General features: G+C 33.9%; 1 protein-coding gene across 2 annotated transcripts in view; it reads right to left on the reverse strand.

Moving 5' to 3' along the window:
* The window catches only part of RALGPS2 (Ral GEF with PH domain and SH3 binding motif 2), a 162,786-nt gene that overhangs the window by 14,939 nt on the left and 125,433 nt on the right, over positions 1-22,414 (reverse strand). The window contains exons 9-15 of one of the 2 annotated variants that reach the window (XM_061185672.1): positions 20,947-21,084; positions 19,763-19,853; positions 15,839-15,906; positions 14,222-14,357; positions 13,274-13,425; positions 3,852-3,906; positions 1,316-1,393 (exon numbers count right to left, since the gene is read on the reverse strand). In XM_061185672.1, the coding sequence (XP_061041655.1) occupies positions 1,316-1,393; positions 3,852-3,906; positions 13,274-13,425; positions 14,222-14,357; positions 15,839-15,906; positions 19,763-19,853; positions 20,947-21,084 (718 nt within the window). The remainder of the gene's footprint in view (positions 1-1,315; positions 1,394-3,851; positions 3,907-13,273; positions 13,426-14,221; positions 14,358-15,838; positions 15,907-19,762; positions 19,854-20,946; positions 21,085-22,414) is intronic. The other variant, XM_061185673.1, reaches the window with a different exon arrangement.

Genomic DNA, 22,414 nt, shown 5'->3' on the forward strand with positions numbered 1-22,414 from the left:
ATTTAAGACTTTTCTTCTTAACATGCCACACTGCAGCACTGCTGAAACCTTTTTTTCCCCAGTAGAAACTTAAGTCCTAGTAGGAAAGATGAGGATTCTATTTGTTAAAAGTATTTAAGCATATAAAACTCAAAATAAAAATAGCAGAATCAAAAGGAAAAAAGCAAAAGAAAACCCATGCTTAATTCTGAAATAGGTGAAAGAAGTAATAAAGGCAATTAACAACATATTTAAAAAACCGACTTTCTGCAATAAAATTTAATGACATTTTAATGTCATCAATGCATCTAAGTGATTATAGCCTAACAGCTCTCCAAGAAAGGAGTAACTCCAAAACTCAAGATTTCTTTTTCTTGCATCTTAAGAAAACCATCACAAAATAATAATCAAACATTTAAATATCTCTCCCCAACTCATTTAAGGTACAACAGTTAAAATAAGAACAATTTCTACATAAGTCAATTAAAACATACACACTGATTAAAAAAAAAAAAAATCTGTCATTCCTCCGGTCATTTGACATGAGCTGCAGAATTGCTACAACAGTGAAGAAACCTGAAGTTTGCAAGTTTATCCCTTTTTTATTATTTAGGTGTCTTCAAAGTGACTTAAAAACTTAGAAACCACTAGAAATTTCATGCTGGAGCTATGTATATTCAAGGAGGTATATATTCAAGGAGATTAGACAGCATTAAATTGACATAAAATTAACTTTAAAGTCTGCTATTTTGTTGTATTATGAGAATTGGTGGATTATCCATTACTGTTAATCTCCAGACCCCAATCAATCTACCATACTTATTTTCTTCTGCAGTTAATGTAGTGCAGAAAGAGACCAGGTTTAACTAGATAAACAACTGAATGAACATGAGTTTAAACACAGAAATATTATTTAATAAAAAAGACTTGTCTAAATTCAGGACCTGAAGTTAGTCTGAAAAATTCTTAAAAAAGATAAATTGAATGTAGTAAATTCTTCGATTGCAGCCTTGAATAACAAGTGGATTTTTGTACTGCTTATCCAATAATCAGCAACATTAGAAAGACCTGTGCAGTTAAAAAGCTACAGATTTGGAATTATTTAAAAATGTTGACATAAAGATGCAAGTTCTAGCAATTAGCTCTGGGATCAGAAAGAATAGTTCAAATTTATCTCTAGATTAAATCTTGGAAAGAAAGTTTTCATGGGCATTTTGTTTAGTTTTTAAACCAATTAGTTGAGAAAGAACAGAAATAATGTGAGACCACACCCATGTAAGCCAATCACCAACACCAGAGGGGAGTTCTGTGACCCCTGAATGCAGGGGAATTGTACCTGCTGGCCTTCATGTGGCTTCGATAGCCATTTCGTGCCACTCTTGTCACCGGGCCGAGAGAATGGTATAATCTGTTCCTGTTGGATTCCATTATAAATTGTATATATTACTTTTATTCACACAATCATCATCAATAACCTAGAACAGCATAATAATTTCTTTGTGTAATACAGCTTTCTAAATCCTACAAAAGGATAGTATGTGATTGCTCCTCTTTCTTTTTTTAAAGCATACAGCATAAATTTCAAATTATTTTTTTTCTTCTACTACTGACTATAAATACTTAAAGGTGCTTATTAGTTCGAACCATATATTTATATACATTCACTTTCACAAATCTGCTAAAATAATTAAAGAGGTATTTATAACCAAACACTATCAAAGCCTGAAAAATACTTAAAAAATCCTTTTGTTCATATTCCAGTTCTTGGATTCCACTTTAAATATGATACCTGGATTTATATAACAATAAATTTTTATTGTATGCCCCTATAAAGACAGCTAAAAGCAATGTGACCTATAAACTTAAAAGTAATGTAGCTTAAACACCTTATTTTCCTTTCTTTTATATTAAATCCAAGAAAACTACCAAAAGAGATGAACTGAGTAATAAATAAGGCAGTCTTCTATTTCCACATCAATTAAAATGAATACATGAAAAAGCCAATAAATGAAAAAATGGTATGAGTTAATATTCATCCAAAATGGCATGTGATACTTAACAAAGGAAATACACACACACACACACACACACACACACATACACATACACGTAGAAACACTGTTACTTCTTTGCCTAGGAAAAGCCAAAAGTAGCACTGTTGATAAATGATATTTAAAACAAAAAGTATTATTTTAGCAACTTAAGGGGCAACATATTTGATGTCTCTCTATTTTCAAAGTTCACTATCCACAGGTAGTATTTTAAATCCTAGTTCTTTATTCACTTTTTAATATTTCATGTCTGAGTCTTGCTGGGCAGCATTAATTTGCTCTCAAAATGTCCCAAGAGCCACTGATTTAAAGTTGGCACAAGCATAGTACATGTTTTTGGCTGCAAATATCTGCAAAGCAAAACTTTTGTCAAAAGAAAAATACTGTTTTGAGACGTGAAGGTTAATACTGTTAAATACCATCTTCATAAGTAACCTGCTGGGATAAGAACAGATTATTTAACACAACACCATTCTGGTTACTCGCTTATAACTCATGCGATATGAGAAACAATTCTGTTCATCAATGTTTCTTACCTAAATACAGTACACTCTGAAATCAACATCTGATGATATTATGTTCTTATTAGAGGGAAAGAACTAATAAGACAATTTGTACAGACAGCAAGTCAGAGGCAACTCTTGTGTTTTTCCTGTTTCAGGCAAACCCAAATAAAGAGATTGAAGAAAAAGTTGGAAGAGAAATAATATGTAAAAACAAATTGTTAAAAATCCCCCAAAACAGAGAACAAAACTTAGGAACACTGACAATTAGAGTAGAAAGGTTCAAAAGTAGTTTGAAATACTAGGTTTGCAAGTAAAATCTTAATCACATAATGGTGAGAAATCTTTATTACGTTTCAAGAACAAGGATCTAATTTTCCAGTTATACCATGAAATTAACCAATTCAAGTATGTATAGTTCAATTTCAAATATATAGTTAGTATAATTGTTTTCTATTAAAAAGTGACTGACAGGGAGTTAGGTAAATAAATATATTCAACTTCATCAATTTTAACATGACATTCAAAATTCAATTTAATCTTGTTGCTTAGAAACTTGGATTGCTTAGTTTATATACAAAAGGGAGCAATTATTTTGCTCATGATTCAAGTATCTTAATATGACAATGGCAGAATGGAAATGGTCAAAGACAGTAAAATTCTAATGGATATTTTTAAAATAACAATTATTTGCACTGTTTGACTACATTTTTAGAAAAATCTTATTTTGGAAGATCAATATGGCATATTTGCCACAAGCAGATGACAGATCTTACAGCTTAAAGCATCAAGGAAAAGAAAACAGAACATGACTTACATTATTTCAGTACAAATCTGTGTGCTTTGTGCAAACTTTGAATTAATGACAACTTAAATTCAAACTTTTAGCTGCTTTACTTACAGTATAATTTAAAATTTACTAGGTCATTTTGCTCTTGACAAATTAGCTGAGAATGAAGTTGACCACTCCACTAAATGCCTTAAAATTACTTAAATGAACCAGAATTTAAGGAAATAATTTTTTTTTGTACACATATGTAGGTAAGCTGTGATTGGTTATTATTATTTTTAAGTTACAATTTAAAATGTACTAAAATTCAAATATATGTGTCAAGCCTCCAGATAAACATGTCTTTACTAGATAATACTAAATTCCAGGCTTAAATACTAACTTTTTTTTTTTTTTGCCACCAGCAGGAAGCCTAAAATAGTCCCTTAGAGATATGTAATAAATATTATGTCTTTAAATTCACATTATCATGTACTTTAAGATAGACAAAATAAAGTCAAAATAGTTTAAATGGGCAATTTTTCTTACCTTTCAAAAGCAGGCCATGAAGTCTCTTCACTTAGTTCAGAGCCATCACTGCTACCTAAAATCAAAAGTTATCTTATTTTTTAAACATCATAATTAGGGTTTGGATGTTGTCTTTTAAAAATAAATACTCTAACGGTGCTTATAAAATGACAGTCACATTATTTGTGGGTGAACATCCACATATCAATTCTTCATTCTAATATCATTGTGCTTGATTTATTTTGCAATATATTAGAATAGAGTTGACAAGACTACCCAAAATAACAAAATAGCATAAAACATTTTTGCATGTATACTTATGGCTTAAATTCATTAGTAAACACTTTTCCTACCACCAGAGAATGTACATAAGCACAAAATTTTTTCTTATTAGGTTTGCCATAATTTAAGACCAATATAATTACGCATTTCTTACAGGTTCATGGTATACTACTTCCCTTTGTATTTTTTTTTAAACCCATTACTACGCTAAGGATAAAAAAGCTTAATGACATTCAATTTTTGCCTTTAGGGGCAAGGTAGAAGAGGATGGAATCCTTAAATTCAGAAAAAGAAAAAAAAAAAAGGTGCCATAACAATGTAAAAATTTCTCTTTAAGAGACCCAGAATATCAGTTAAAATAGAAAGTTTTAAATTAGCTTAATTTGAGGGGAAAGAATTTGGAGAGTCCAAAACAGCTTAGGTTGATTTAAAAGTTATTTTAAAGATAATACCGGCTCTCAATAAAATCAATAATTAATATGTCCCTTATGCGTCAAGTTGAATCGTCTATCAGACTTTCATAACCAGGGTTCTATGAGAGGCTCAAACTTGAATACTATAAGGAACCCATTATATGTGATGGAATAACACCTCTTCCATGCATTTAGAATGGCATGAGTTATGTCCCATTCTTTGAAGAACTGAGTAACAGTCACTGAAGTAATTTTCTGGTTGTGTGGTTCAGATAAGAAACTGGAGGTAATCTGTTGTTCGCAGTGGGGTCTTGTAGGTTATCTTTTGATGTAGAATTATGTGATAAAGACTGAAAATTTAAGCATAGTTAGTATGACTTTTTTGTAGAAAATAAAAGTTTCTTCCAGAAGCATGAAGCTCAGAGTGGATACACCTCCTTTAGCTGGGCAAGACTACTTTAGGTTACCTAGGACATATATACCATGTTAAAAAACGTTAGAGGCCATAGTCCCAAGCACTGGTTAATTTCTCCAGAGTACTTTCTCAAAGCCTCCAAGGGATATATTAATATTGTATGTAAAAGTTACAGCTGAGGAAAAAACCTTTTTGTGATTATGAATTGCATGTGTGTATTAACAACTACCATCTATGGTTATAGACTTTCTTTTCAGAATGTTTTAAAGCAAACACCCTGGAAGGTAATGCCTATGTCTAATGTTTTTAATTTATAAACAAAGATGTAACAATCTCTACTGTTTATCTCCTTAGCCTTGGAATAATTAAACAATAAATACAAAGGCAAAAATTGAATTAGCCTCTTCTTGTTCTAAAAGACAGGTCTCTAAACTAAGACACTAACTGTAATGGAATGAAATAACTAGATAACTGTCTTGTGGTAACAAAAAGAACATCTATGGAAAGTAAAAGCCACAAATAGAGAAAAATAATCATTATAATACTTATGATAAGTATTATAGAAAAGCCAAATATTCTGTACTGAATTGAGAGCTGTAATTTTTAAAATTACTATTTTTGGCTTAAAGTGACATGCTAGATTCCATAAGTGTAACACATTTTTAACTGGAAAAAGGTTCTTCCTCTCTTGCAAAATTATTCTGTGTATCATTTTTTCATATTGAGGTTGATATTTACACATAGGCAATTCACAGTATTAATAGAGAGGTATTTCAAGTGGCCAACTTGTCTTCTGTTTTGTAAATTTTGTCATCATTTAATCATTTGCATTTACAAAAAGGGGAATATTGGAATAAAACTGCTGAATGGAGCATTCCAGCTCCAAAGCAATTTCACTTTCAGGGTTTGAAACTCTCAAGGGTTAAAGGAAGTCAACATGTTCAAGAAAATGAACTCCTACATTTCTTTCTATTGACTGTTCATCAATATTGAAATGGTCATATTAATTATAATAGGCTTAGCCTTTGAGAAACCTGGCAGTTAATCACAGAAGAAGACATTTCCCTCCGTTATTGCTTTTTAAAAATAAAAATAGCACTGTATGGAGATTTCTTAACTCCAAACATCCAAAGAAATAATGCTCATCTAGAAGGTTCAGAAAATAAAAGTTTAGGAAGTAAAACCAAACAAATTCCTCTCTTAATCTCACATCCTTTTCCAGTCCCAATTTTCTGCTCCCACTTCATAATAGCTATCTCTATTTTCTTACCTCTCATTCTCCAATCTCCAAGCTTTGCCCACACTATTCTATAAAGCAAATCTTGTCAAGGTCACCAAGTGACTTGTTGTTTTTACACCTTTATTGGAATATAATTGCTTTACAATGTAGTGTTAGTTTCTGCTGTATAACAAAGTGAATCAGCTATACGTATACATATATCCCAATATCCCCTCCCTCTTGCGTCTTCCTCCCACCCTCCCTATCCCACCCCTCTAGGTGGTAACAAAAAGCACCTAGCTGATCTCCCTGTGCTATGCAGCTGTTTCCCACTAGCTATCTATTTTACATTTGGTAGTGTATATATGTCAATGCTACTCTCTCACTTTGTCCCAGCTTCCTCCCTGGCCCCGTGTCCTCAAGTCCATTCTCTATGTCTGCGTGCGTCTTTATTCCTGTCCTGCCACTAGGTTCTTCAGAACCATTTTTTTTTTCTTTTGGATTCCATATATATGCGTTAGCATACGGTATTTATTTTTCTCTTTCTGACTTACTTCACTCTGTATGACAGACTCTAGGTCCATCCACCTCACTACAAATAACTCAATTTCGTTTCTTTTTATGGCTGAGTAATATTCCATTGTACATATGTGCCACATCTTCTTTATCCATTCATCTGTTGATGGACATTTAGGGTGCTTCCATGTCCTGGCTATTTATTGTAATTAATGATGTAGTGAACATTGTGCGACATGTCTCCTCCTGAATTACAGTTTTCTCAGGGTATATGCCCAGTAGTGGGATTGCTGGGTCATATGGTAGCTCTATTTTTAGTTTTTTAAGGAACCTCCATACTGTTCTCCATAGTGGCTGCATCAGTTTACATTCCCACCAACAGTGCACGAGGATTCCCTTTTCTCCACACACTCTCCAGCATTTATTGTTTGTAAATTTTTTGATGATGGCCATTCCAACTGGTGTGAGGTGATACCTCATTGTGGTTTTGATGTGCATTTCTCTAATGATTAGTGATATTGAGCATCCTTTCGTGTGTTTGTTGGCAATCTGTGTATCTTCTTTGGAGAAATGTCTGTTTAGGTCTTCTGCCCATTTTTGGATTGGGTTGGTTGTTTTTTTGATATTGAGCTGCATGAGCTGCTTGTATATTTTGGAGATTAATCCTCTGTCAGTTGCTTTGTTTGCAAATATTTTCTCCCACTCTGAGGGTTGTCTTTTTGTCTAGTTTATGCTTTCCTTTGCTGTGCAAAAGCTTTTAAGTTTCATTAGGACCCATTTGTTTGTTTTTATTTCCATTACTCCAGGAGGTGGGTCTAAAAGGATCTTGCTGTGATTTACGTCATGGAGTGTTCTGCCTATGTTTTCCTCTAAGAGTTTTGTAGTGTCTGGCCTTACATTTAGGTCTTTAATCCTTTTTGAGTTTATTTTTGTGTACGGTGTTAGGAAGTTCTAAATTCATTCTTTTACATGTAGCTGTCCAGTTTTCCCAGCACCACTTATTGAACAGGCTGTCTTTTCTCCACTGTATATTCTTGCTTCCTTTGTCAAAGATAAGGTGACCATAGGTGTGTGGGTTTTCTATCTCTGGGCTTTCTATCCTGTTCCATTTATCTATATTTCTGTTTTTGTGCCAGTACTATACTGTCTTGATTACTGTAGTTTTGTAGTATAGTCTGAAGTGAGGGAGGCTGATTCCTCCAGCTCCGTTTTTCTTTCTCAAGATTGCTTTGGCTATTTGGGGTCTTTCTTGTCTCCATACAAATTGTAAAATTTTTTGTTCTAGTTCTGTGAAAAATGCCATTGGTAGTTTGATAGGGATTGCATTGAATCTGTAGATTGCTTTGGGTAGTATAGTCATTTTCACAATGTTGATTCTTCCAATTCAAGAACATGGTGTATCTCTCCATCTGTTTGTATTGTCTTTGATTTCTTTCATCAGTGTCTTACAGTTTTCTGCATACAGATCTTTTCTCTCCTTAGGTCAGTTTATTCCTAGATACTTTATTCTTTTTGTTCCAATGGTAAATGGGAGTGTTTCCTTAATTTTTCTTTCTGATTTTTTGTTGTTAGTGTATAGGAATGCAAGAGATTTCTGTGCATTACTTTTGTATCCTGCTACTTAACCAAATTCATTGGATAGCTCTAGTAGTTTTCTGGTGGTATCTTTAGGATTCTCTGTGTATAGTATCATGTCATCTGCAAACAGTGACAGCTTTACTTCTTCTTTTCCGATTTGGATTCCTTTTATTTCTTTTTCTTCTCTGATTGCCGTGGCTAAAACTTTGAAAACTAAGTTGAATAATAGTGGAGAGAGTGGGCACTCTTGTCTTGTTCCTGATCTTAGAGGAAATGGTTTCAGTTTTTCACCACTGAGAATGATGTTGGCTGTGGGTTTGTCATATATGGCCTTTATTATGTTGACGTAGGTTCCCTCTATGCCCAATTTCTGGAGAGTTTTTATCATAAATGGGTGTTGAATTTTGTCAAAAGCTTTTTCTGCATCTATTGTGATTATCATATGGTTTTTATCCTTCAGTTTGTTAATATGGTGTATCACATTGATTGATTTGCATATATTAAAGAATCCTTGCATTCCTGGAAAAAACCCCACTTGATCATGGTGTATGATCCTTTTAATGTGCTGTTGGATCCTGTTTGCTAGTATTTCGTTCAGGATTTTTGCACCTATGTTCATCAGTGATACTGACCTGTAGTTTTCTTTTTTTGTGACATCTTTGTCTGGTTTTGGTATCATGGTGATGGTAGCCTCACAGAATGAGTTTGGAAGTGTTCCTCCCTCTGCTATGTTTTGGAAGAGTTTGAGAAGGACAGGTGTTAGCTCTTCTCTAAATGTTTGATAGAATTCACCTGCGAAGTCATCTGGTCCTGGGCTTCTGTTTGTTGGAAGATTTTTAATCACAGTTTCAATTTCAGTGCTTGTGATTGGTCTGTTCATATTTTCTATTTCTTCCTGGTTCAGTCTTGGAAAGTGGTACTTTTCTAAGAATTTGTCCATTTCTTCCAGGTTGTCCATTCTATTGGCATATAGCTGTTTGTAGTGGTATGTCATGATCCTTTGCATTTCTGCAGTGTCAGTTGTTACTTCTCCTTTTTCATTTCTATTTGTTGATTTATGTCTTCTCCCTTTTTTTTCCTGATGAGTCTGGCTGATGGTTTATCAATTTTATCTTCTCAAAGAACCAGTTTTTAGTTTTATAGATCTTTGCTATTGTTTCTTTGTGTCTTTTTCATTTACTTATGATCTGACCTTTATGATTTCTTTCCTTCTGCTAACTTTGGGGTTTTTTTATTCTTCTTTCTTTAATTGCTTTAGATATAAGGTTAGGTTGTTTGAGATTTTTCTTGTTTCTTGAGGTAGGATTGTACAGCTATAAACTTCCCTCTTAGAACTGCTTTTGCTGCATCCCATAGGTTTTGGGTCGTGTTTTCATTGTCATTTGTTTCTAGGTATTTTTTGATTTCCTCTTTGATTTCTTCAGTGATCTTCTGGTTATTTAGTAGCGTATTGTTTAGCCTCCATGTGTTTGTACTTTTTAGGTTTTTTTCCTGTATTTGATATCTAGTCTCATAGCACTGGGGTCGGAAAAGATACTTGATATGATTTTAATTTTCTTAAATTTACCGAGGCTTGATTTGTGACCCAAGATATGATCTATTCTGGAGAATGTTCCATGAGCACTTGAGAAGAAAATGTACTCTATTATTTTTGGATAATAATAGAATATTATTGGAACATCCAATAGAATAGAATATAGGATGGAACGTCCTATAAATATCAATTAAGTCCATCTGGTCTACTGTGTCATTTAAAGCTTGTGTTTCCTTATTTATTTTCATTTTGGATGAGCTGTGCATTGGTGTAAGCGGGGTGTTAAAGTCCCCTACTATGATTGTTACTGTCAATTTCCCCTTTTATGGCTGTTAGCATTTGCCTTATGTATTGAGGTGCTCCTACGTTGGGTGCACAAATATTTACAATTGTTATATCATCTTCTTGGATTGATCCCTTGATCATTATGTAGTGTCCTTCTTTGTCTCTTGTAATAGTCTTTATTTGAAAGTCTATTTTGTCTGATATGAGTATAGCTACTCTCAGCTTTCTTTTGATTTCCATTTGCATGGAGTATCTTTCTCCATCCCCTCACTTTCAGTCTGTATGTGTCCTTAGGTCTGAAGTGGGTCTCTCGTAGACAGCATATATATGGATCTTATTTTTGTATCCATTCAGCCAGTCTGTGTCTTTTGGTTGGAGCATTTAATCCATTCACATTTAAGGTAATTATCGATATGTATGTTCCTATTACCATTTTCTTAATTGTTTTGGTTTCGTTTTTATCAGTCTGCTCCTTCTCTTGTGTTTCCTACCCAGAGAAGTTCCTTTAGCATTTGTTGTAAAGCTAGTTTGGTGGTGCTGAATTCTCTCAGCTGTTGCTTGTCTGTAAAGGTTTTAATTTCTCTGTCGAATCTTAATGAGATCCTTGCTGGGTGGAGTAATCTTGGTTGTAGGTTTTCCTCTTTCATCACTTTAAATATGTCCTGCCACTCCATTCTGGCTTGCAGAGTTTCTACTGAAAGATCAGCTGTTAACCTTATGGGAATTCCTCTGTATGTTGTTTGTTGCTTTTCCCTTGCTGCTTTTAATTTTTTTTTTTTTGGTATTTAATTTTTGATAGTTTGATTAATATGTGTCTCAGCATGTTTCTCCTTGGATTTATCCTGTACGGGACTCTCTGAGCTTCCTGGACTTGACGATTTCCCTTCCCATGTTAGGGAAGTTTTCGACTACAATCTCTTCAAATATTTTCTCAGACCCTTAATTTTTCTCTTCTTCTGGGACCCCTATAATTTGAATGTTGGTGTGTTTAATGTTGTCCCAGAGGTTTCTGGGACTGTTCTCAATTCTTTTCCTTCTTTTTTCTTTATTCTGCTCTGTGGCAGTTATTTCCACTATTCTATCTTCCAGGTCACTTATCCGTTTTTCTGCCTCAGTTATTCTGCTACTGATTCCTTCTAGAGTATTTTTAGTTTCATTTATTGTGTTGTTCATCATTGTTTGTTTGCTCTTTAGTTCTTCTAGGTCCTTGTTAAACATTTCTTGTATTTTCTCCATTCTATTTCCGAGATTTTGGATCATCTTTATGATCATCACTCTGAATTCTTTTTCAGGTATATTGCTTATTTCCCTTTCATTTGTTTGGTCTGGTGGGTTTTTACCTTGCTCCTTCATCTGCTGCATATTCCTCTGTCTTCTCACTTTGTTTAGCTTATTGTGTTTGGGGTCTCCTTTTCGCTGCCTGCAGGTTCGTTGTTCTTCTTACTTCTGGTGTCTGCCCCTAGTGGGTGAGCTTGGTTCAGTGGCCTGCGTAGGCTTCCTGGCTGGGGGGACTGGTGTCTGTGTTCTGGTGGGTGGGGCAGGGCTGAGTCTAGTGGTGTGTTTTGGGGTGTCTGTGAACTTAGTATGACTTTAGGCAGCCTGTCTGCTCATGGGTGTGGTTGTGTTCCTGTCTTGCTAGTTGTTTGGCATGGGGCGTCCAGCACTGGAGCTTGCTGGCTGTTGGGTGGAGCTGGGTCTTAGGGTTGAGCTGGAGATCTCTAGGAGAGCTCTTGCCAATTAATATTACACGGGGCCTGGAGGTCTCTGGTGGTCCAACGTCCTCGACTTGGCTCTCCCACCTCCGAGGCTCAGGCCCGACACCCGGCCGGAGCACCAAGACCCAAAACCCTGGTTCTTCTCTCTTGGTAACCCTAGTATGATAACGATGCTGACAACGACAACTGCTATATGGTGCTTACAGTGCCCACATGGGGGGGGGGGTGACCATATTTGTGGCAGTGAGACCTCAGGCTAAACTGAACCTTCTGAGAGAACATCTGAAGGATCTCAGTGCAACGAACCAGGTTCTGACTGCAGACTGTTGACGGTTTGGAGGAGGCTAAATAACAGTCAGGACATGTTATAGAAAATTGTTTCATTTTCTTTGTAACACCAAGTAAATCCTGCAGTGGCTCTGGGAGTGTTGTTACCCCTTGGGCTCACTGAAGGGTTGTACTTGAGAATCAGATCCTTCAATACTTGCACCTGTTGAAAATCTGCCACAAGCTTTTCAAACATCCAAACCAAGGAACCCACTCTTGAAAGCTACGTCATCATCACGCTCACCTTGGCTGATGTGTCCTTGACGTTGCTGATGCCCCACCCCCCACCACCTGAGGCACCCAGTGACTTTCATCTTGCCAAATCCAGTGATCAACTCCCATTCTCACCTTACTTCTGTGCACTTTATACTGATACATTCAACACTTCCCGCCCTTCAGAGACACTTCCTCTACTGGGCTTTTGTGATACCACACTGTCTTTTCCTTTGAAGTTTCCTTTGATGGCCCACCATTAAAAAAAGAAATTTTTTTTTTTTTTTTAATCACACCTCCAAATGTTAGAATGTCTTCTCTTATTTATTTACATTCTCTCCCTAGGTGACCTCATCCAGTCTCATGGCTTGAAATACTATAAATATGCTAATTCTTATACTTGTATCTACAAACCTGACCTTACCCCATTAAGCGCCAGATTCATACATTCAATTACCTACCTGACAACTCAATATGGACCAAACATGTCCAAAACAGAATTCTTAATTCCCCAAACCTAGTCATCCTTCACAAATACCTCGACATTTACAAATGGCTGCTCTTCTAGTGTTCTCTGCCTTGGTAATAGCACCACCATCTAACTAGTTGCTTAATCTAAAAAACCGGAGTCATACTTGATCTGCCCTTTTCCTCATTCCCACATTCCAACTACATGCAGTAACCAATTCAATCAGCACATGTTCTCTTCCCACCATTCCTCAAACGCCTCCCCCTTTGAAGTCAAACCATCAAGCACTTTTCAAACCATTATGAATTATTAACTTCAGTAGCTACTAGTAGTATCATCTCATTATCTACTTTGCTACTTAGCTTTTATCAATTTTTTTTCTACTTGTAGTAGGGTTAATTATTCATTCCCAGCTGAGTTTTATTAAAAATCTTATTTTTCATTAAGTTGGAACCCTCTCAGAGAATTATTTCTCACCTATTGATATTCCACTAGAAAGAGTAGAGCTTTCAGCTTGGCCTCGAGATGGTGCATGGGGCTCCATGACGCTATCATCTAATAGATGTCTTGGCCCTGCATTTGGGAACGTTGCACTCTTAAACTCTGCTGTGTTCATTTTATGAATGAAACTGGAAACAAAGAGAAATATTTTTCATATCTTTTATTACTGTTACTAATTCAGGATATAAAAGATACTCTTATATAAATATTCAGGATATAAAAGATTTACCTGCTATCCTGAACTTACTTCCGAACTCTCATACTAATGAACACAAACAGATTTTATCATGAGAGCCTCAAACTAACAGTTTAGGGAAAGTTTTTTAGGAAACTAGGCCATATCTTCCTATGTAACAGAGAATACTTTAATTTTATCTTGATTCTTGGGTACATTAAAAATTGTTTTCACATTCACTTTTGGAAAATAGCTATTAAATTTTCACAAAAATCATGGCAAAGGTGAACCTTGGGCTCCATTTTGAGAAAACAATCTTGCAAAGCTAAACAAAAAATCAGTTTCCCTTTCTTTATATTTAGGAATAAAAAGAACAATTTTTATAGGCTTCATTTACAGTGACTTATTTGGGTTAAGATAAGTGATCACTCTTGATACTTATGATAATTTAAAATGAAAATGGTATATTGCTTTCCTGATTTTATTTATGATGATGATCTGTAATGTTCATTTTTCTCCCCCAAATGTGAAGGCACTGTTGGAAAAAGCTTATTTCCAAATTAAGGTAAAGGAAGAAATAAATGCCTTTATGCAAACAAGATATTTTACTAAATCAGAAAAAGACTACTGTTACACAAATAAAACTATGCAAGGACACTATTTTCTGTCCAACTAGTAAAATAAATAGAAAAGAAATCCAACTTTAAAAAAAACATAAAAATTTGAAAGATAAAATTAAAAATGCTGACTTATAACCCAAGCTATGGCACTTCCTATGTCCATGTGGAATCAGGTTCCGAGGGGATGGTGGTGTCTGTGGTAGCAAGGCTCCTTCAGCTGCCATACTTTTTCTTCCACTTTGTGGAGATGCTCCTACTTCAGGACCTAAGGGTTAAATTAAAAAAGAGAGAGAGAGACATAGACATAGACATAGACATAGACATAGACATAGACATAGACACAGACACAGACACAGACACAGACACAGACACACACACACACACACACACACACACACACACACACACACAGGGAGAGGGAGAGGGAGAGAAATTGTTAAATGGTTTAAAAAAATTGTTTTATTTGTAATCCTTTGATATGAAATATAAAATGTGGTTTAAATTTTAAGATAATATTAATGTTAATTCTATTTAATTGACTGAACAAGAGAAATATTTATTTTCTGAATCGTAAAACACAAACCTCAATACATACAATATCCATTAATTTCTATCTATTTTACTTGCACTAAGTAGCCAGTATAAATATCCTCCCCATTTAAAGAGGAAGCAGCAGAATTAGAAGAGAAGGGGTAAGGATCTCATATCACAGATGAAACCTGGATTAAACACTCAGGTCTTCTGAATCCTAGTTCAGTGCTCATTTAATTTTACACATTACTTCTTCACTCTTAGTTTCAGCTTCTTCTTAGATAAAGAATGTGTAGGGTAGGTCAAGCATTCAAGTTAGAATTTAAATCTATATTGACACTGTTCAAGCTTATGGGAATTAAAAAAATGGAACTCAAAAATGTACAGATTTGCAAAGTATCACTTTAAGAATGAAAAGAAAAGCAAACTTAAACAGATTTAGACTGAAATGATTTCCTCTGCTTGGAATACTCTTCCCCCGAGACACTGTCATGGTTTTGTTCCCTCACTTCCTTCATACCTCATTAGATGGGTCTCCAAATATTTTTAGAATATACAATAATATAAAGCTTAGTGCCAAGGTCTGTTTTGGAATTTTAAAAACGGTATTACCTACGAATTCTTAAAAAATAAATAATTCTCTTCAATTTTATATTTTTGATTATGTGTGGTATACATATAAATCCCCATTGTAATGCAACAGATAAAAATTAAGGGACTAACACTATTTTTTAATACTTTTAGTACTTGGTCAAGTATTAGAGTGAAATTAAAAAAAAAAAAATTAAGCCACTAAAATTGACTCCTATAATTATTCAAATTAGTAGAATTTCCCACTTAGACCACAGAAATTTCTAATGTAATCAAGCCTTGTTGCCTAGGACAGTGTATTCTTAACTAAAAAAAAGAGTCGATATTCATAAACACTTATTTATCATTTTCTGTTGGTTATATCTATTTTTCTTGATTAGTTGGCATATTTATTTATAAATTTATTTGTATTTATTTGTACATTACGTATTTATTTGTACAAACTACAAGTAACGATTTTTGATTAAACAAGAAAACCAACAGAAAAATGGACATATTTTAATACCAAAAAGAAAACTGTGCATGCAGAATAAGATGTGCTAAGTGTTTATTCACTTTGGAGTATATTCTTTTTTATTAGGTTATCTGGTTTATTACTCGGTAATGAGAGAAAGCTGCACTAACCTACTAAATCCTCCCTGGAAGCAGCAGAACGTGGTGTGCTTGTCCCTGGTTCTATCTTTAATGAAAGCCTGAATTTCAAAAAGAAACAAAGCACATAAAATGATTAACATTTGACAAAATAATATTAAAATCATGTATTTTCTACCAAAAACCTAAAAACATTTTTATAAAATAATCTCAGCTATATATTTTTCTTCAAGAGCAATTTTTAATTAAGTCTCCTTTCTCTTTCATACAAAGCTGATCTTACGGTGATTCTAAGATATATTAGGGAGGGAAAAAACATCAAAAACTCATATTTAAAATCAGAGAAATCTCCCCAAACTACCCCAATGTTGCCAAACCATTCAACACATTTAAAGATATTTGATTAATGACTAAAAGGTGATTTAACTTGAGGTTATACTGATACTTGACAATTAAATTCAGTAACTTTCACATCTATTATTAAATATATTATGCAAATTCTTTCTAGAATCTCTACTGGATGGGCTAATGGCCTCTGTAACACTGAAAATTTAAAAAACACCTTATTTAAAACTAACCATCCAAAAAAAACAACCAACTCCACTTATCAAAAGAAAGATCTATCTATACAAATAAAAAGGCTATTTACAAAATCCATGATAAATCCCTTTCCTAAGTCAAAGTTTGTTAGTTGGTCCTTAAGTTCCATTTAGGATAAAATATCAGTTTTAAGTTCCATGGCAAAAAGAGATTATAATTCCTATCAGTGGAAACTGTTTCAGGAAATAGGATACTAAAGCAGTTGTAGAAAATATTTTGATGTAGTCCATGAAATACACTTTGGTGTACCCTGTATTATTATTAAGCATTTGTCTGGAAATTAATAAAGACTTTTTATTTTTTAGCGTTCACCAACTGGCATTGGACAATGAAACTGCACAATACAAATGATATTATACATGATATTATAATGATAAATCTATTATAGGTTCTTAACTTGTATTTCTTTGATAGCCTAAAGAAGAAATTATATATAATTGTATTCCAATTATTTGACCATGTAAAATGCATGTATTGAACAGATGTTTGATTAACCAGAACTCTCTGCTCTTTTTCTTTTTACAGAGTAGTTGACTTTAATTATTTGGGCGCCAGACTATGCTGCATTCATTCACTGAACACCTGTTTTGTGTCGGGCACTGTGCTCTCAGCACTGGAATATAATGGAGACTAAGGCAGACATGGTGTCTCTTCCCTTCTGAAGCTCATAGTTTAGTAGGTGGAAGACAAAGAAGTAAACAAAACAAGTACAATTTCTTAACACAGAACCAAAATAGAAAGGGACAGAAAGAAGGCTATGGGAGAATCACATTGCTATCAATAGCAGCTGATAACCAACAGCAGTATAAAAGCCGAAGCATTTAAACAGCACAGCAGTGAAGGCTAGTCAGTGTCAGTTGCCTGTATCATCATCAAAACACTATATATAACAGTGATGCTGATTCACTGAGAAAAGATATTATGCTCAGTATTAAAATGAAATAACTTTGAAAGATTTTCACCCCGATTAAAACATATACATGTAATTTGTAATATTGATATTGGTTGCCTGTATAGATGAAGTTGCCAAAAACAGAGGCCTGTGGATAAATGAAGTATCATTTTTATTTAAATCTTTCATCATAAAAACCATTTTTTTTCTAACTTATCACCTTAATGGCTCTTATGTTAAAATGCTCTGATTTTCAACACATTTAATCAGTAGGTTCATGCAATACAACTGTATCTTTAGGAAAACACTATCTTCTTCAGTTTCCCATGTGATGCTCCAACACCACCAAGAGACTTACAGTTCCCCAAGCGAACAAAGTTTCCCACCCTATTCCTTTGATCATTTCCATACCCTGGAACACCTTTCTTAACTCTTCACGTGGAGCTAACTCCTACTCACCTGTTAAGATGCAGCCTCAGGTAATAATGTCACCTCAAGCTGTTCATGTTTCTTTTCTCTTCACTTTTCCCACTTAAAGCTGAGTTAGGTCTCCTCTCATCTATGTTCCCATAGCATCCTGGGCACATCTCTAGTATAGTACTGTTTGAATTGTTTCGTAATTATTTGTTTTGTGGATGTATTTTGCATTAGACTGAGCTTCTTAAGGGCAAGAACAAGATCTTACTTTTGTAATCCCAGCAGCTAGCACAATAACTCATGAATACCAAAAGCTGAATAAATATTTGTTAATGAATATAATGAGAAGGCTGCTCGAGTTCTAGCTACTCATGAAAACAAAAATCAGTATAATAGCATGCGCTTTCCTACCAAAATGAAGCTACCTTATAATATGTCAGGTTATAGACAGCTAAAACTACTTAATGGCTTAACTGGCCAACTCTATCCTTTTAGAGTTAAAATTCACCATCCTCTATAATTATGCAACAATTTCTTAGACTTCATTTCTACTGAATAAACTTTAACTTCTTTTAAATCCATTAAGTTTCTTGAGCCAGATATAGAAATTTTAATAAGTACGTAATCATATTTTGAGTTTTAATATAATCTTCTGTACGTAATTGGACAAAACATGAGTGTTTTGTGCTATGTCAGTAATTAGAGAGATGGAAGAAATAGTGACAAATATGACACAGACCATCAAACTCAAGAAGCTTACAACCTAGGGCAACATCAGATCTGTGAAACAACTCCAGCCTTAAAAAGCCGATCCACTGACCTCATACATTTTCAAATGAATTACCCTGTGAAAATTTTCTGTAAAATAAAAATTGATATAGAAATATAAAGTGGTAATAATATGGTATGGTGGAGAAGGTGGCAATAAAGGTGTTTTCAAACATTAATAAAGGTTTAGATACATTTAAGTATAAATACAGAGCTTCTTAATATATTTAATATTAGAAGAAAAGTTATTTCTAGTTGTTTTCCAGAATTTCTAGTCTTTTATTGGTACTAATTCTGTACTGCAGAATTCTTTAAAAATTGTTGAAACTTAGGGAACAAGGAAGTTGATAATCACTATCATACAGCATTAGAAAAATTTTATATAATGCATTAATACTGAAAAATAACCTAGTCTTTCACTTCGATAAAATTTTAAAGTATAACCTTTTACGGGAAAAAATATTTGTGGAAGACACAAAGTTAAATTTGAAAGCTTGGGAACAGCACAAAATTTTGAAATTAACAAATGAAGCTACAAGGCAAATGAGAAGTCTCAAGAGAAATAAGCTCTTTATCTTCCTATCTTTTGGAAAAAAACCTGGCACTCATGATGTATAGCACACCACTGAAAAATAAAAAAGGGTTAATGATTTTAAAAATCCTTCCTCCCTTGGGCAGGACTGTGGATGGTTAAGGAAAAGGAAATGGATATCAGCTGTTCTAAAAGTAAGTTTAAAAATCTTTAATGAAGAAGGATTTGCTTGAATAGAAAAAAGGGCAAGTGTGGTGCTATACTGAACAAATATGTCTCTAACCCAGAGTCCAGAAGGTTCAATATTCTCTCAATACACAAAAACAACTGAAAACGAGTTCAAAATTGTGTTAAAAATTACCATTAAAAAAGGAGTAAGTTTTCTATTCACAGACTGTTTCATTAATTTTTCAGCCTATTCAAAGATAAATTTCCATAAAGATTTAATGCTTGAATTTAGAGAGAAAGGAAAAAATTTAAAACTAGAACTACGAAACATCAGCTCTCCACAACTTGAGAAACATGAAATGCTTTTTAATGGAAGAACAGAGGAGGTACTTGTATATTGGCTCAATCACATCAAGTGATTAAAAAGAAATACATGTAAATAACCTTTACCATTGTAAATGTACAACTGGATTAGGCATATGCATGATAAGATGTAGGATTTAGATGTTTAAATACACGGTGATGAAAGGGTGGAGGACAGGACAAAGTTATACAAACCACTTCTGAAGATCCAACCTACTTGTAATTATCATCTTCCACAAACTTTTGTAGTTCTTCTATATACTGAACGGAGTTCAGGTATTTTTGGACGTGAGGCAACATGGGGATATCTAGGCAAAATGCGATAAATAATTATCTGATAAAGTACATCTTAGGCAGAATTTTTAAAGTTAAGCTGAGAAAAATATATTTAAAGGTAGATTAAGGCCACATGGCACCAAAATTTAAATGAATTCTAGAAGGACATTACTGAGGTAAATGTTATTTAATGTAAAACTGGAGGTAGTTTAGAAAACTACAGTTGTATGTTGTTTGTATAGATTAAAAAAAAAGAAGAAAAAAAACCCCAAATAGCTCCATTTACAAAGTCCCACGTATTTGAGAAACTTCATGGAAAAAAATCAGAGACATTGTTGTGATTTATATTCAAACCCCATCTAAATACAAGATGTAAGGCTCTTTAGGTTTTTTATTCTTAAAGAAGCCTGGCTCACATCTGTAAAGTAGTTTTTTCTTCCCTACTTAGAAATTTCAAATACGATTAATTTAACATTACAATTTGATGTTATGTTAAAAAAAATTGAGAAAAGTATAAAACAAGAGATTATTTGATTTAGCTTTCAGATAATGTAAACTCACGGTTTTTAAACACCATAAAAATTATATAGCTATAATAGTCTATCTTTATTCCCTATCAAACTGAAAGCATCCAAACATTTTAAAACATTAAAAAAATTTTTTTCTAATCATTTGGGCTTGCAAAAGCTCTTTCTATATATGTGTTTCCATAAAATACATCTTGCACAAAAATTGGTTATTTTTACTCAACATAGGACTCAAGAAAGCTAGTCAACTGTTGCTAGGATCAAGGGTCTCAGCTCCCTCCCTAACTAACTAAATAAAAGAACTATTTACATAATAGATCGGGGAGATCAAATGAGATGAAGAGAATAGAAAATAATTGTGAAAATTATGTTAGCAAAGTTGCTACAAAATAACAGAAAAGCAAAAGATAAAACTTAACATTTTAAATATGAAATACTTCAATTCCTTAAAATCAAGATCCTAAACAAGATGCTAAATGTTAAACAGTGAAATAAAACAATCATTATTTTCCTTTATATTAGGATGATGTTCCCTGTTGTGTGAAAAGTGGCCATCAACCTGTGTAAATGAATCATAGCATTACCCTCAGAAACTCACCATATTCACAGGACTGCTGTAAATCAGAAATTATTCTAAGGATGTTATTCATCAAATTTGATCTTTGCTCATTTTCTAGAATGCTGCCAGTTGATGGGTATGCTGAATCAATGTATGTTAAATCTGACAGGTAGATACCTGAAACGAAATTAGATAAATGAGTGTTTTCCTACTTACAGTTTGGAAGAGTATAGTTTATAGCTGTACTTCAGTATATGCCATATTTAGAATATATCATTATTAATACACTGCAGCCTTGTTAAAACATGACCACTGAGGCCTACATTTCTGTGGAGTTGGGGTCAGACATGCAAATATGTTTTCTGTAAATGTCCTCTTATAATACCATTTTAAAATATGGCTTGAGGCTGGAGTTAGAAACTCCAGTACCTACCTACCTATGGGTCTTAATGGAAAGAAACTGAGCTCCTGAACTGGCTCTGCCTCTGACTAGTTGTATATAACAAAGACAGTTATTTTAATCTCCGAACCTCAGTTTTTATGTCTATTTTCCAAGTTGTGGTATAGCCTGAAGTTTTAAGTTAGCCAGCCTAACCACTACCTGGCCATGGGGTAGTTACTTAATATTAGTTCTATACCCCCTTGCCTTGAGTTGATAACTGTCACTTGAGTCTTAATTACTCTGAAAATTGTCTCATTCTGGCAGAAACATCTTGTTTTAAAGATTAACAGCTGCATCTTTGAAACAGTTCATGTGACTACAAATTGAAGTGAACCTTGCCCTTTCTCTGTACCAACAAAAAGAACATATACCCCCAAATAATTTGGTTGTACTAGTTCTGGATATGCAAGGTCAAATCTATAAAAAATATTTCCTGAGAGTTTACTATGCACATGTAAAGTGTAAATGACAACTGTAGCTGGAGAGAAAAACACACTTTCTTACTTTCTCCTCATTACTGCCCATTCATGAACTCTCAGAGTAAATGCAACCAAAATGATGTACCTACTGCCTTCCAAATAAGCCCTATGTTTTTTCTCATGCCACTTCTTCCATCTTAAATGATACCTAGACTCAACTCTGCCCATTTAAATCATATCTTATATCCAGGTCAGTGTCATCTGTTCTTTATTTTTCTCACAGATTCCAAGAAGGGAATTTAGAAACTGTCTAGTCTAAACCCCTCTTTTTATAGGTGAATACTCTAAGGTCCACAGATATTAAGGAAGTGGCTAATGCCCTGTAAACTGTTAGTGACAGAGCTGGATCTCAGAGTATACACTTGTACCCCAAGTTTTTGTTTTTTTTTTATTACACTCTGTTACAAACTCATACAGTATCTATACCATTCACTTGATAATTTTTAAGACTTTATAATCTCCTTATTGAAAATCTTTTGTCTTTTTATATCTTATCTGCTCAAAGACTATAAACTCATTCAGGCGGTTCCTCTACCCTGCACTCTAAAAAATGAAAATCCTGACCAGTCTTTTCAGACAATTAGTG

This window comes from Eubalaena glacialis, chromosome 3 (genome assembly GCF_028564815.1).
Source record: "Eubalaena glacialis isolate mEubGla1 chromosome 3, mEubGla1.1.hap2.+ XY, whole genome shotgun sequence".
Lineage (NCBI taxonomy): Eukaryota > Metazoa > Chordata > Mammalia > Artiodactyla > Balaenidae > Eubalaena > Eubalaena glacialis.